This window comes from Mus caroli, unplaced genomic scaffold (assembly GCF_978045245.1).
Source record: "Mus caroli unplaced genomic scaffold, Mus_caroli_1 scaffold_8, whole genome shotgun sequence".
Classification (NCBI taxonomy): Eukaryota; Metazoa; Chordata; class Mammalia; order Rodentia; family Muridae; genus Mus; species Mus caroli.
In genome coordinates, this window is record NW_028227263.1 from 123,399,250 (window position 1) to 123,415,297 (window position 16,048).

Here is a 16,048-nt window from a genome sequence, read left to right on the forward strand (position 1 = left end):
ATGATAGTATATATAAATGATTCTAAAAATTACAACAGAAAACTCCTAAACCTGATAAACAGCTTCAGTGAAGTAGCTGGATATAAAATTAACTCAAACAAATCAGTGGCCCTTCTCTACACAAAGGATAAACAGGATGAGAAAGAAACTAGGGAAACAATACCCTTCACAATACTCACAAATAATATAAAATATCTGAGTGTGATTATAACTAAGGAAGTGAAAGTTCTGTATGCTAAGAATTTCAACAGATTGGGAAAGGATCTTTACCTTTCCTAAATCAGATAAGGGACTAATATCCAATATATATAAAGAACTCAAGAAGGTGGACTCCAGAAAATCAAATAACCACATTAAAAAAAGGGGCTGAGAGCTAAACAAAGAATTCTCACCTGAGGAATACCGAATGGCTGAGAACCACCTGATTCAGCATCCTTAATCATCAGGGTAATGCAATTCAAAACAACCCTGAGATTCCATCTGACACCAGTCAGTATGGCTAAGATAAAAAATTAAGGTGACAGCAGATGCTGATGAGGATGTGGTGAAAGACGAACACTCCTCCAGTGTTGGTGGGATTGCAAGCTTGTACAACCACTCTGGAAATCAGTCTGGCGGTTCCTCAGAAAATTGGACATAGTACTACCGGAGGATCCATCAACACCTCTCCTGGGCATTTATCCAGAAGATGTCCCAACCGGTAAGAAGGACACATGCTCCACTATGTTCATAGCAGCCTTATTTATAATAGCCAGAAGCTGGAAAGAACCCAGATGTCCCTCAACAGAGGAATGGATACAGAAAATGTGGTACATTTACACAATGGAGTACTACTACTCAGCCATTAAAAAGAACGAATTTATGAAATTCCTAGGCAAATGGATGGACCTAGAGGGCATCACCTGAGTGAGGTAACCCAATCACAAAATAACTCCCACAATATGTACTCATTGATAAGTGGATATTAGCCCAGAAATTTAGAATACCCAAGATATAAGATACAATTTGCTAAACACATGAAACTTAAGAAGAATGAAGATCAAAGTGTGGACACTTTGCCCCTTCTTAGAATTGGGAACAAAACACCCATGGAAGGAGTTACAGAGACAAAGTTTGGAGCTGAGACGAAAGGATGGACCACCTAGAGACTTCCATATCTGGGGATCCATCCCATAATCAGCTTCCAAATGCTGACATCATTGCATACACTAGCAAGATTTTGCTGAAAGGACCCAGATCTGGCTGTCTCTTGTGAGACTATGCTGGGCCTGGCAAACACAGAAGTGGATGCTCACAGTCAGCTATTGGATGGATCACAGGGCCCCCAATGGAAGAACTAGAGAAAATATCCAAGGAGCTGAAGGGATCTGCAATCCTATAGGTGGATCAACAATATGAACTAACCAATACTCCCCTGGAGCTCGTGTCTCTAGCTGCATATGCATCAGAAGATGGCCTAGTCGGCCATCACTGGAAAGAGAGGCCCATTGGTTGTGCAAACTTTATATGCCTCAGTACTGGGGAAAGTCAGGGCCAAGAAGTGGGAGTGGGTGGGTAGGGGAATTGGTGGGGGAGCGTGTGGGGGACTTTTGGGATAGCATTGAAAATGTAAATGAAATAAATACCCAATTAAAAAAATAAAAAGTGAAAAAACAAAAACAAACAATAAAACTTGTAGTTTCAAGAATAATTTTGTTTAACTAGAGATCTGTTTATCCTTAATCTTCTACAATTAGTTGTACTTCTTTTTATCAGTTGGCATTCTTTATTGTGTGAGTAAATACTGTCATAATATATTAGCTTCATTACAACTTCAGAAAGTTAAAATGGTATGTTTTCCAAATATAACAAAAATACTACCTGTTTACATTTTCTTATTTATTTTGGAATCTACCCACCGTCTGTCACCTCATGCAGTTTTTAGTCCTACAAAATGTCTGTGATGATCCCATTATTCCTATTGTTTCAGAAGAAAATCCCATCTGAGGACAATCCTCTCCCAATGGCTTATTAAATTAGGTTTGTATGTATAATCTAAGCCTAGTGAATGAGGCTATTCCATGAGAATTTGAACTTAGAACTCAGACTGCAAATCAGTCTCTCTCAAGGACTCTTGAACTGCTGTGATAAGCAGAACCTCGAACAAAATTGATTTCTCTCTACTGAGCAGATTAGGATCCCCTAGGATTGTGTAAAATGGGATACTTGTAGAGAGCCTGGCACATGCTGGTTGGTGCCCATGGTTGTTATTTTTAATTTATTATTTATTGAGATAATTGTAGATCAAATTTTAGAAGAATGTAATCTGGAGTTAGAAAAAGATGAATTTGAAAATAAAAGGCCACCTTTATTTGTCTTTAACATGTGGTGATGACTTGAATAAGCATGGCTCTCACTGGCTCAAATATATGAATTTTTGGTCCACAGTTGGTAGAACTATTTGGAAAGGATAAGAAGGGATGGCCTTTTTGGAGGTGTGTCATTGGTTACATCTCAACATGTAAGCTCTCCAATACTGCTTCAAATCCATGCATACCTATCTGTTACCATGATCTCTTCAATGACGGTGCAGAATTTCCACCTGAAACCATAAGCTTCCTTCCATAAGTTGCTTTGGTCATGGTCTCTTAGTACAGCAGTAGATAATGAGTCATTGCATTTGTTTTATAATAACATTTATTTATATTGAAAGTATTTTGTAGTGTATCTATTTCCATGGAAAAAAAAACTTTAGTTAATATGAGTGTCTTATATGCACCCCACATACTTTATTATTTCTTTTCAACTTTTATTATTTTTGAGGAAATACATTATGTCTTATAAAGTTTATTACATGTTAGCATTATTAAAATTATTTCTAAATTTTGTTATGAGGTTACTTGATATCCTCTTTGTTAATAAATCTATGCTGTATAAAAACAAAACAGACTTCTTAGTCAAGTTTCATTGACATTGTCCCAGTGGAACTACTAGCATATGGAAACATGTGATGGTGTGAAATAATTCTGCAGCCTACATGATTTTAATAAACACTTCATTTTAAACCTTCGGGAAGAAAAAAGAATTTCAAGTCTCTGAAAAAAGACATTGAAGAAGATCTCAGAAGATGGAAATATCTCCCATGCTCATGGATTGGCAGGGTTAATATCGTAAAAATTTCTATCTTGCCAAAAGCAATCTACAAATTCAATGCAATCCCCATCAACATTTCAACTTAGTTCTCCACCTAGTAAAAAAGGGCAATTTGCAAATTCATCTGGAATAACAAAACCCTAGAATAGCAAAAACTATTCTCAACAATAAAAGAACTTCTGTTGGAATCACCATGCCTGACCTCAAGTTGTACTACAGATCAATTGTGATTAAAAAAAAATGCATGGTACTGGTAGAGCAACGGACTGGTAGATCAATGGAATAGAATTGAAGACCCATAAATGAACCCACACACCTATGGTCACACATCCGTAGATGGAGAAACCAAAGTATTCCATGACTTAACCAAGTTCGAACATTATCTTTCTATGAATCCAGCCCTTCAAAGGATAATAACAGAAAAAAACCAATACAAGGACGGAAACCGCACCTAGAAAAAGCAAGAAAGTAATCCTTCAACAAACCAAAAAGAAGACAGCCACAAGAACAGAATGCCAACTCTAACAACAAAAATAATAGGAAGCAAAAATTAATTTTCTTTAATATCTCTTAATATCAATGAACTCAATTCCCCAATAAAAAGACATAGACTAACAGACTGGCTACACAAACAGGACCCAACATTCTGCTGCTTACAGGAAACCCATCTCAGAGAAAAAGATAGACACTACGTCAGAGTGAAAGGCTGGAAAACGAATTTCCAAGCAAATGATCTGAAGAAACAAGCTGGAGTAGCCATTCTAATATCAAATAAAATTGACTTCCAAAACAAAGTTGTAAAAAAAAATGCAAGGAGGGGCACTTCATACTCATCAAAGGTACAATCTTCTAAGAGAAAATCTGAATTCTGAATATCTATGCTCCAAATGCAAGGGCAGCCACATTCATTAGAGACGTTAGTAAGGCTCAAACCAAATATTGCACCTCATATAATAATAGTGGGAGACTTCAACACAACACTCTCATCAATGGACAGATCGTGGAAACAGAAAATAAACAGGGACACAGTGACACTAACAGAAGTTATGAAACAAATGGATTTATCGGATATCTACAGAACATTTTATCCTAAAACAAAAGGATATACCTTCTTCTCAGCACCTCATGGAACCTTCTCCAAAATTGACCATATGATTGGTCACAAACAGGCCTCAACAGATTCAAAAATATTGAAATTGTCCCATGCATCCTATCAGATCACCATAGACTAAGGTTGATCTTCAATAACAACATAAATAATGGAAAGCCAACATTCACGTGGAAACTGAACAACACTCTTCTGAATGATACCTTGGTCAAGGAAGGGATAAAGAAAGTAATTAAAGACTTTTTAGAGTTTAATGAAAATGAAGCCACAACATACCCAAACTTAAGAGACACAAAAAAAGCATTTCTAAGAGGAAAACTCACAGCTCTGAGTGCATCCAAAGAGAAACTAGAGAGATCACACACTAGCAGATTGACAACATACCTAAAAGCTCTAGAAAAAAAGGAAGCAAATTCACCCAAGAGGAGTAGACAACAGGAAATAATCAAACTCAGGGGCAAAATCAACTAAGTGGAAACAAGAACTATTCAATGAATCAACCAAACTAGGAGCTGGTTCTTTGAGAAAATCAACAAGATAGATAAACCCTTAGCCAGACTCAATAGAGGGCACAGGGACAGAATGCTAATTAACAAAATCAGAAATGAAAAGGGTGACATAACAACAGATTTGAAGAAATCCAAAAGACCACCAGATCCTTCTACAAAAGGCTATACTCAACAAAACTGGAAAACCTGGAAGAAATGGACAAATTTCTACACAGATAAAAGGTACCAAAGTTAAACCAGGATCAAGTTAACGACCTAAACAGTCCCATATCCCCTAAAGAAATAGAAGCAGTCATTAATAGTCTCCCAGCCAAAAAAAGCCCAGAAAAAGATGGGTTTAATGCAGAGTTCTATGAAACCTTCAAAAAAGATCTAATTCCAGTTCTGCACAAACTATTCCACAAAATAGAAGTAGAAGGTACACTATCCAACTCATTCTATGAAGCCACAATTACTCTGATACCTAAACTACAGAAAGATCTAACAAAGATAGGAGACTTCAGACCAATTTTCCTTATGAATATCGATGCAAGAATACTCAATAATATTCTCGCTATCCGAATCCAAGAACACATTAAAACAGCCATCCATCCTGACCTAGTAGGTTTTATTCCAGGGATGCAGGGATGGTTTAATGTATGGAAATCCATCAACGTAATCCATTATATAAACAAACTCAAGGACAAAAACCACATGATCATCTTTTTAGATGCAGAGAAACATTTGACAAAATCCAACACCCATTCATGATAAAAGTCTTGGAAAGATCAGAAATTTAAGGCCCATACCTAACCATGATAAAAGCAATCTACAGCAAACCAGTAGCCAACATCAAAGTAAATGGTGAGAAGCTGGAAGCAATCCCACTAAAATCAGGGACTAGACAAGGCTGCCCACTTTCTCCCTACCTATTCATCATTGTCCTTGAAGTCAAATGAATAAAAATTAAAAAGGAAGAAGTCAAAATATCACTTTTTGCAGATGATATGATAGTATATATAAGTGACCCTAAAAATTCCACCAGAGAACTCCTAAACCTGATAAACAGCTTTGGTGAAGTAGCTGGATATAAATTAACTCAAACAAGTCAATGGCTTTTCTCTATACAAAGAATAAACAGGCTGAGAAAGAAATTAGGGAAACAACACCCTTCTCAATAGTCACAAATAATACAAAATGCCTTGGCGTGACTCTAACTAAGAAAGTGAAAGATCTGTATGATAAGAACTTCAAGTCTCTGAAGAAAGAAATTAAAGAAGATCTCAGAAGTTGGAAAGATCTCCCATGCTCATGGATTGGCAGGATCAACATTGTAAAAATGGCTATCTTGCCAAAAGCAATCTGCAGACTCAATGCAATCCCAATCAAAATTCCAACTCAATTCTTCAATGAATTAGAAAGAGTAATCTGCAAATTCATCTGGAAAAACAAAAAACCTAGGATAGCAAAACTTCTCAAGGATAAAAGAACCTCTCGTTGAATCACCATTCGTGACCTAAAGCTTTACTACAGAACAATTGTGATAAAAACTGCATGGTACTGGTATAGTGTCAGTCAAGTAGACCAGTGGAATAAAATTGAAGACCCAGAAATGAACCCACACACCTATGGTCACTTGATCTTCGACAAGGGAGCTAAAACCATCTAGTGGAAGAAAGACAGCATTTTTAACAAATGGTGCTGTCACAACTGGTGGTTATCATATAGAAGAATGGGAATTGATCCATTCCTATCTCCTGGTACTAAGGTCAAATCTAAGTGGATCAAGGAGCTCCACATAAAACCAGAGACACTGAAACTTATAGAGGAGAAAGTGAGGAAAAGCCTCGAAAATATTGGCACAGTGGAAAAATTCCTGAATAGAACAGCAACGGCTTGTGTTGTAAGATCGAGAATTGACAAATGGGACCTCATGAAACTGCAAAGTTTCTGTAAGGCAAAAGACACAATCAATAATACAAAAAGGTCACCAAAAGATTGGGAAAGGATCTTTACCTATCCTAAATCAGATAGAGGACTAATATCCAATATATATAAAGAACTCAAGAAGGTGGACTCCAGAAAATCAAATAACCACATTAAAAAATGGGGCTCAGAGCTAAACAAAGAATTCTCATCTGAGGAATACCGAATGGCTGAGAAACACCTGAAAAAATGTTCAGCATCCTTAATCATCAGGGTAATGCAAATCAAAACAACCCTGAGATTCCATTTCACACCAGTCAGAATGGCTAAGTTTAAAAATTAAGGTGACAGCAGATGCTGACGAGGATGTGGAGAAAGAGGAACACTCTTCCATTGCTGGAGGGATTGCAACCTTGTACAACCACTCTGGAAATCAGTCTGGCAGTTCCTCAGAAAATTGGACATGGTACTACCGGAGGATCCCGAAAAACCTCTCCTGGGCATATATCCAGAAGATTTTACAAGTAATAAGAAAGAAACATGCTCCCCTATGTTCATAGAAGCCTTATTTATAATAGGCAGAAGTTGGAAAGAACCCAGATGCCCCTCAACAGAGGAATGGATACAGAAAATGTGGTACATTTAACAATGGAGTACTACTCAGCTATTAAAAAGAATGAATTTTTGAAATTCCTAGGCAAATGGATGGACCTGGAGGGCATTATCCTGACTGCAGTAACCCAATTACAAAAGAACTCAAATGATATGTACTCACTTATAAATGGATATTAGGCCAGAAACTTAGAATACCCAAGATATAATTTACAATTTGCAAAACAAATGAAACTCAAGAAGAATGAAGGCCAAACTGTGGACACTTTGCCCCTTCTTAGAATTGGGAACAAAACACCCATGGAAGGAGTTACAGAGACAAAGTTTGGAGCTGAGACGAAAGGATGGACCATCTAGAGACTGCCATATCCAGGGATCCATCCCATAATCAGCTTCCAAACGCTGACACCATTGCATACACTAGGAAGATTTTGCTGAAAGGACCCTGATATAGCTGTCTCTTGTAAGACTATGTCGGGGCCTAGCAAACATATAAGTGGATGCTCACAGTCAGCTATTGGATGAATCACAGGGCCTCCAATGGAGGAGCTAGAGAAAATACCCAAGGAGCTAAAGGGATCTGCAACGCTATAGGTGTAAAAACATTTTGAACTAACCAGTATCCAGGAGATCTTGACTCTAGCTGCATATGTATCAAAAGATGGCCTAGTCGGCCATCACTGGAAAGAGAGGCCCATTGGACTTGCAAACTTTATATGCCTCAGTACAGGGGAACGCCAGGGCCAAAACGTTCAAATGGGTGGGTAGGGGAGTAAGGGGGAGGGTATGGGGGACTTTTGGGATAGCATTGGAAATGTAAATGAGGAAAATACCTAATAAAAATTTTTATATATTGAAAAAAAGAAATGGGATAGGGCTTAGGGGAGAATCTTTAGGTGGTGCCAGAGACCTAGGATTGGGAAGCCTCCCAAGAGTGTATGGGTTTAACTTTAGCTGGTACTCCTAGGGGTGGGTACATAGATTCTGAAATAGCCATTTTCTGTAGCCAGACCTGACTCACAGTGAAGTTATAAGAATACAGGTATACCCACAAAACTTATGACATGAAATTTGTCCTGTATAGGAGAAATGCAGAGACAAAGGTGGACTAAAAATGAAGAGATGGGGCATCCAATAACTGGGCCAACCTGAGACACATCCCATGGGCATGTACCAGTAGCTCATAAAATTAATGATTCCTTGTTATGCTTACAGACAGGAGGATAGCATAACTGTCTTCTGAGAGGATCCACCAAGCCGCTGACTGAAACTGATTCAGAGCCCCACAGTCAAAGTTTGGCCTGAACTTGAGGAGTCTCATGGAAGGGTTGTGGAAAGTATTGAGGCTCCTGAAAGGGAGAGGAACTCCACAGGAAAAGGAAGACCAACACAGTCAAGTAACCTGTATAAGTGGGGTTTCTTGGAGAATGAAACACTAACCAAAGAGCATAAAGGGATTGAATCTAGGCCCCTCACACACATAAATAGCAGATGTGAAACTTGGCCTTAATATAGATCCCACCAACAAGTGGAAAAGGAATAGCCCCCCAATGTGTTGCCTGAAGTTTATCCTATTTTTCTAACTGGGCTGTCTTGTGGGGCCTCTTTGGGAAAACATGTGCCAAGTCTAGCACAGACTTAATGTGCCAGGTTTGGGAGATACCAAGGAAAGGCCTTCAACTTCTCAAAGGAGAAGGGGAGGGGTGATAGTGGGTTGGACTATATGAGAGGAGACTAGCCAATGTGAAGCAGCAATGGGATGTAAATTGAGTAAATAAGGTAATAAATGGAAAAAAGAGAAAGAAAAAGAAAACTAGGAACTTAGATTGGATTTTCAGTGATAAAAAGCAAACCTTCCTGGGAAAAGATGCAAGACTTCCTTTGGCAAAGTAAATGCACCTGTATGCATGAGAAGCAAGTTTCATTGTATAGTATTTTTCCTAAGTAACATGCCAGCATTTGGGACTAATACATGTGGAAATAAGACACAAAATGCAGCATAATATATTATTTTTGTTCAGGTATTTTATTTTGTTCTAGGACAAGTACACATCACCTATTTCTACTAAAATTAGTGTCTGACAGTTGACAATTAAATACGGGTTATAAGCCCATAGATTTGAGATAAAAAATGTCTGAAAATTCTTCAAATAAAATGAATTATTTTGTTTGAGACAGCCACTTCATTAAAAGAAAAAAAAATAATCAAGAACATGGACATTTGGATCTAATTTGATCCTCCATCACATCAAAAATACAGCAAATACTTCTTGAAATAATTTGAGTTTTTGTGATTACTGGCTTCCTTTATCATTTCTTGTTTCCTTTATCAAGGAGCAGAGAGATGTGAAACAGTTTCTCTGCATCATAGGCTCAACTTGATATGCAGCTATAGTATGAGCAGCAATGTATTGCATGACAATCTAACCACCTCAAACTCCATAGTACTCATATTATACTAGCGGGCTGTTTTGGTAATTCTCCAACCCAAATATGCCCCAACAATGAAAGCACAACTCAATTAATATGAATACAAGCTGTGTACCTAGATTAGCCAGATCTACCACTACAGTACTATCCTCTCCATCTGAGACCCCTTATAACTTGTGGTTTCTCAAGGCCATGTGCTTCTGCTCTGCTTTCCATCCACCACTTCCTGTGTCATCCTCTCTCTCTCTCTCTCTCTCTCTCTCTCTCTCTCTCTCTCTCTCTCTCTCTCTCTCTCTCTCTCCAACCCCTCCTTCTTCTCTCTCCCAACATTCAGCTCCATATTTCCTTCCCCTGCCCATCACTAGCTCAAGCCTTTATTTTACCAATCAAGATGAGACTGTGGTTTACAGGAAATCACCTGAGTTCTGACTCATTCCTTGTTCATAGCCCCTCCCCTATTTGTAACATCAAATTACAAATAGCACTAGGGCTATCCTCAACAGTGGGTTAAAAAAGATTTTAAACATATTCCAAGAAAACGGAATATTGATGGCTGTAAGGAGAGTTATAAGGAATGTTTGTCACTTGGACTGTCATTTTCAGCAGCTGAATAGCAGAGAACAAGGATCATTGGGATCCCTAAAGATCAACAGTAATGGAGAAAAGGTAGGGAAGCTTACAGCTAAAATTTCTTTGACACGTCTCAACCAGAGCCGAGAGTCCACAAAAGAAATGTGAAGAAAACTACAAATGCAGTCTAGAAGATAACAGGTCACAAATGTGACCACCAGCATCAGGATGGTGTGGGATGCTCTAGTCTCAGCATAAACTCTGAGCTTCTGATTTGTGGATTGAATATGCTGCAGTCTTTGGTGGTGTCTGTTCAGGAGAATAACCATGGAGACACTGCTCCAGATGATGATGCTGATGAACACTGCATCATGGACAAATGACAAGATGCGCATGCCTATACTGAAACCAGAGGTGGAGCAAACCCACTTGATTTTAGAATTGCTATCATTATGTGTTTTCTGGGGACCACTGACTTTCATTGGAATGTGAGCATTATTTAAGACACTGAACAACCAACAACTATAACAGGTATACCTCACAATTTTGGGGGCTCTTCCACGGAGCATCACCCTACCCCAGGTACCAGGAGCAAGAGTGAAAAATTGATAAGTGCTCAGGGAGCAGGTGGAGCACATGTTTGTACTTCGAGCCACCAGCCAAATGAAGTACCCAAGTTTACATTTTAGGTCAGTTGGGAACTCCCTTGGAATAAAAACTCTTATATTGTTTGGAAATGCAAAGAGGAGAATCAAGGTATTTCCCAAAGCTAAGTTGGCTAGAATGACTTTTATAGGTCTCTGTTGAGAACCATTCAAGAATGGGGATAAATTATGGACAAACAGAAAAATGTTGACTACAGTCCCAACCCCAACCTGGCAAAGCAAGAGGATCTGAAGATCCACTTCCACTGTGGTTTTCACAGATTTATTCTGAGACAACATGGAGACAACTTCATTGGACAATGGAATAATGATCAGGTTAGCAGTGCTGTTTGACTATTCTCAAATCCTGACCTTTCCAAGTGATTTGAAGCCTTTTTTCCCCAAGAAGATACTACTTTATCTATATGATCATGTTGACTGGAAACACTGCATGAACATTGATCCAGAATATCAACTTCACAACTATTTTACTTTGTCTTTCCTCATGATGGATCTCTGTGTTTAATGAAACACTATCTCTGCTGGTCAACAACATGACACACATAACATAGTATGGGCTCTGCATATTTATAAATGGACATTTATAAACAAGAGTGCATTTTTGCTTGACTTGAATTCAGCATTTTCCTCATGTTATAATAATGTATTAAGAAGTACAAATTTGTTTTTGGAAATGTGGTTCTGATCTAATACCATCTATTGACCTTTATAACACTTTTTTCCTGTATTTCCTGCCATTCATGCCAGCAAAGCATTCATACACACAAAATAAAATAATTATATTTTAAAACATATAATACAGGGCTGGAGAAATGGCTCAGCAATTAAGGGCACTGGTTGCTGCTCCAGATGACTTTAGTTCACTTTCCACCACCCACATCACAGCTCACAACTGTTAGTAAGTCCAATTAAAGGGGATGTGGTATTCTCTACCATACCTGCAGGCAAAACACAAATGAATAAAGAATTAAATAAATAAAAATTTAAAGAACAAAATACAAATTTAATAATTATACTTCATAAAAAATATGACTGAAGTACTTCCCCTAAAATAATCCATTTAGTTTTGATATTTTTTTTACATTCTTTACCATATTGATAGTATGTAAAATATTTCTGGAAATGTCACTATTATTCTGTCCATATAGAAGAACCTTGATTTACACATATATCATATATGTGGGACAAAAGTCTGTGGAACCCAAGCATATTATTAATTTATAAATTTCTAACTTCATCTGTTTTTCTAAGGAGTTAGGTGCTGTACACATAATTGATTCATCTGCAGTTTTTTTCATCCACAACTGAAACCATTAAAACAATTACAGTTTAATTCTTTGCACACAAAGACTTTTTGAAACTCAGTTTTAGAAAGATCATGTTTAGTCTGAAACTTACTTGGTTTATTTTGCTGTCCATAGGAAAAATAAGCATTCATCTTACAGTTAAAAACATGTCCTCTCACATATACTCGTCAGATGGAAGGAATTTTTCAGATGAATCCTGAGCCATGGAATACACATTTCCTTAGACTAAGGACATGACTGACAACATTAGGTAAACTGTGGAGACAAAAATGAAGTCAATCTAATTATTAATGTTGGTTCTATAAAACACCATTAATAGCAGAAGAAAGAAATGAAGTCTAAGCAAAAATCTACAATTGCAGGAATCTCACCTACATTCATCAATGATGGTGATGCTCACAGGAATGAAGGCCTGCTTCTGAGTGTTACTTCAGAAACACAGTTCTGAATTCCATGCCCTTTGATGAACTTTTCTGTGGAACTATTTCCTAAGACAGATCCAAAGAAATCTTTACCTGCCCTATATTTTCAATGAAGTTGTGTGCTGATCACTGATTGAAGCCAGATATCAGAGCTCATAAAGAGACAGTGTCTGGTCCTGACATCACTCAGAGAGCCCATTACTGTGTTACCTGTTGTATTATTTATTGTGTCTGTGTGGGGATGTTGCAATACCTCTAATGAAAGAAAAAACGTTTATCCCCAGAGCAAATCATCATTTTCACTTAGTGGTAATTAAGGATGATTCCAGGAGTTTGTTAATGATTAGCCATGTTTCCTTTGAGAGATTCTGAATTGATGTTGTCATCAAGAGTAGAAAGACACACTCCAGAAGAGATCAAGAGATTTCTTACATGTATTTCCTGGGGGGCAGGCGGCAGTGCATTATACCTTATCCTTTTCTTCTTGCAAAATCATCCTAATATCACATTCTTCCAGATGGACCATCAATATGTGATCTGTAGTCTTGTATATTCCCATTTATACTCAAAGACTTTGTAGTGTGACACACTGAAAAATTGAAGCCCATGTTTCCTTTGTAAGTCCTTGGATTATTCCAGTATCTATTTGTTTTCAGATAGATCATGATTCATTTTATGAGAAACTCATGGAGAGTTATTAGAAGCATAATAGACTGTGAGGTTTTTTTCTATGTATTTTATAGGTACTAAATGAATTATTCACATATAGGCAAGTATAGTACTAACTAGTAATCAATTAATATTGAGAATTAGCCATTTTTGTTGTAGCTGTATTCACAACATTCATGATATCAAAAGACCTTAAAGATCAATCAGGTGATGTATGGATAATGATAGTATATTATGTATATATCATGGAATATTATTTATCTGTTAAGCAAAATGAAATTATGAAGTTTGTAAGTAATGGATGGTTGAGAAGTCATCATTCTGCATCTCGTAACCCACAACTTAATACAAACATTTCTCGTAAAAGGAACTTTTATTTGTTTCAGGTAACAGTCATGCTTCTGTCTGTTACACTAGGCATTGTTATGGAAACTTCCAGCCTTTATACAGTCTTATCTAGGCCTAGAATATTTAAGCCTCTGAGACTTACTGCTTTTGCTGTTCTTCTTGTTCTTTGTGCTTTTTTTTTTTTTTTTTTTTTTTTTTTTTTTTGTTGTTGTTTCAAATCAACCATTCCAGCTCAAATTTCTCTTCAAACTGATTTATTCAATCTTGTTTCTCCTGAATTACTCTGTCTGGCCTCAAACTAAATCGGATAATATATTCTAATCTTCAGGCTTCTCATTTTCTGTCTCATTCTGTCTTCACCTATGTCTAACATATTCATTGTTTTTTTTTTCAATTTTTTTATTAGATACTTTTTCATTTACATTTCAAGTGCTATCCCAAAAGTATCCTTTACTCTCCACACACTCGCCTCCAATACCCACCCACTCCCACTTCTTGGCCCTGGCATTCCCCTGTACTGGGGTATATAAAGTTTGCAAGATCAAGGGGCCTCTCTTCCCAACGATGGTCAACTAGGCCATCTTCTGCTACATATGCACCTAGAGATATGAGCTCTGGGGGTCCTGGTTAGTTCATATTGTTGTTCTACGAATAGAGTTGAAGACCCCTTCAGCTCCTTGGGTACTTTCTCTAGCTCCTTCACTGGGGGCTCTATGTTCCATCCTATAATGACTGTGAGCATCCACTTCTGTATTTTCCAGGCACTGGCATAGACTCACAAGAGATAGCTACATAAGGGTCCCTTCAGCAAAATCTTGCTGGCATATGCAATAGTGTCTCTGTTTGGTGGCTGATTACGGGATGGATCACCAGGTGGGGCAGTCTCTTGATGGTCCATCTTTTGTTTCAGCTCCAAACTTTGTCTCTGTAACTCCTTCCATGGGTGTTTTGTTCCCTATTCTAAGGAGAAACGAACTATCCATACCTTGGTCTTCCTTCTTATTGATTTTCTTGTGTTTTGCAAATTGTATCTTGGGTATTCTAAGTTGCACTTATCAGTAAGTGCATAGCAAGTGACTTCTTCTATGATTGGGTTACCTCACTCAGGATGATATCCTCCAGATACATCCATTTGCCCAAGAATTTTATAAATTCATTGCATTAATAGCTGAGTAGTACTCCCTTGTGTAAATGTATGACATTTTCTGTATTCATTCCTCTGTTGAGGGATATCTGGGTTCTTTCCAGCTTCTGGCTATTCTGGGTTCTTTCCAGCTATTATAAATAAGGCTACTATGAACATAGTGGAGGATGTGTCCTTATTACCAGTTGGAACACCTTCTGGGTATATGCCCAGGAGAGGTATTGCTGTATCTTCTGGTAATATGTCCAATTTTCTGAGGAACTGCCAGACTGATTTCCAGAGTGGTGGTAAAAGCTTTCAATCCCACCAGCAATGGAGGAGTGTTCCTCTTTCTCCACATCCTCGCCAGTATCTGCTGTCACCTGAATTTTTTATCATAGCTATTCAGAGTGGTGTAAGGTGGAATCTAAGGGTTGTTTTGATTTGCATTTCCCTGGTGATTAAGGATGTTGAACATTTTTTCAAGTGTTTCTCAGCACTTTGGTATTCATCAGTTGAGAATTCTTTGTTTAGTTCTGTACCCCATTTTTACTGGGGTTGTTTGAATTTCTGGAGTACAGCTTCTTGATTCTTTGTACATATTGGATATTAGTCCCCTATCAGATTTAGGATTGGTAAAAATATTTTCCCAATCTGTTGGTGGACTTTTTGTCTTATTGACAGTATCTTTTCCCGTAAAAAAGATTTTTAATTTTATGAGGTCCCATTTGTCAATACTTGTTCTTACAGCATAAGCCATTACTGTTCTGTTTAGGAATTTTTCCTCTGTACCCATATCTTGGAGGCTTTTCACCACTTTCTCCTGTATAAATTTCAATGTCTCTGGTTTTATGTGGAGTTCTTTGATCCACTTAGACTTGAGCTTTGTACAAGGAGAAAAGAATGGATTAATTCACATTCTTCTACACGATAACCACCAGTTGTGCCAGCATCATTTGTTAAAAGGGCTGTCTTTTTTCCACTGGATGATTTTAGCTCCCTTGTCAAAGATAAAGTGACCATAGGTATGTGGGTTCATTTCTGGGTCTTCAATTCTATTCCATTGATATACCAGTCTGTTGCTGTACCAGTGCCATGCAGATTTTATCACAATTACTCTGTAATACAGCTTGAGGTCAGGCATGGAGATTCCACCAGATATTCTTTTATCATTGAGAAGAGTTTTTGCTATCCTAAGTTTTTTGTTATTCTAGATGAATTTGCAAATTGCCCTTTCTAACTCAGTGA

At 37.6% G+C, this 16,048-nt stretch overlaps 1 protein-coding gene and 1 long non-coding RNA gene across 2 annotated transcripts; both read right to left on the reverse strand.

Annotated features, from left to right (window-relative positions):
* Positions 1-10,262: 10,262 nt before the first annotated feature.
* Positions 10,263-11,210, reverse strand: LOC147003442 (vomeronasal type-1 receptor 4-like). Its single transcript, XM_085841013.1, has one exon. The coding sequence runs from the start codon at positions 11,208-11,210 to the stop codon at positions 10,296-10,298; it is 915 nt and encodes a 304-aa protein (XP_085697139.1). The 3' UTR covers positions 10,263-10,295.
* A 632-nt stretch (positions 11,211-11,842) lies between these two features.
* LOC147003443 (uncharacterized) lies at positions 11,843-12,851 on the reverse strand. The gene is made up of 3 exons (XR_015047765.1): positions 12,614-12,851; positions 12,330-12,493; positions 11,843-11,869 (listed from the first exon to the last, which is right to left on the reverse strand). It is a non-coding gene; the product is annotated as an uncharacterized LOC147003443 (long non-coding RNA).
* Positions 12,852-16,048: the final 3,197 nt, after the last annotated feature.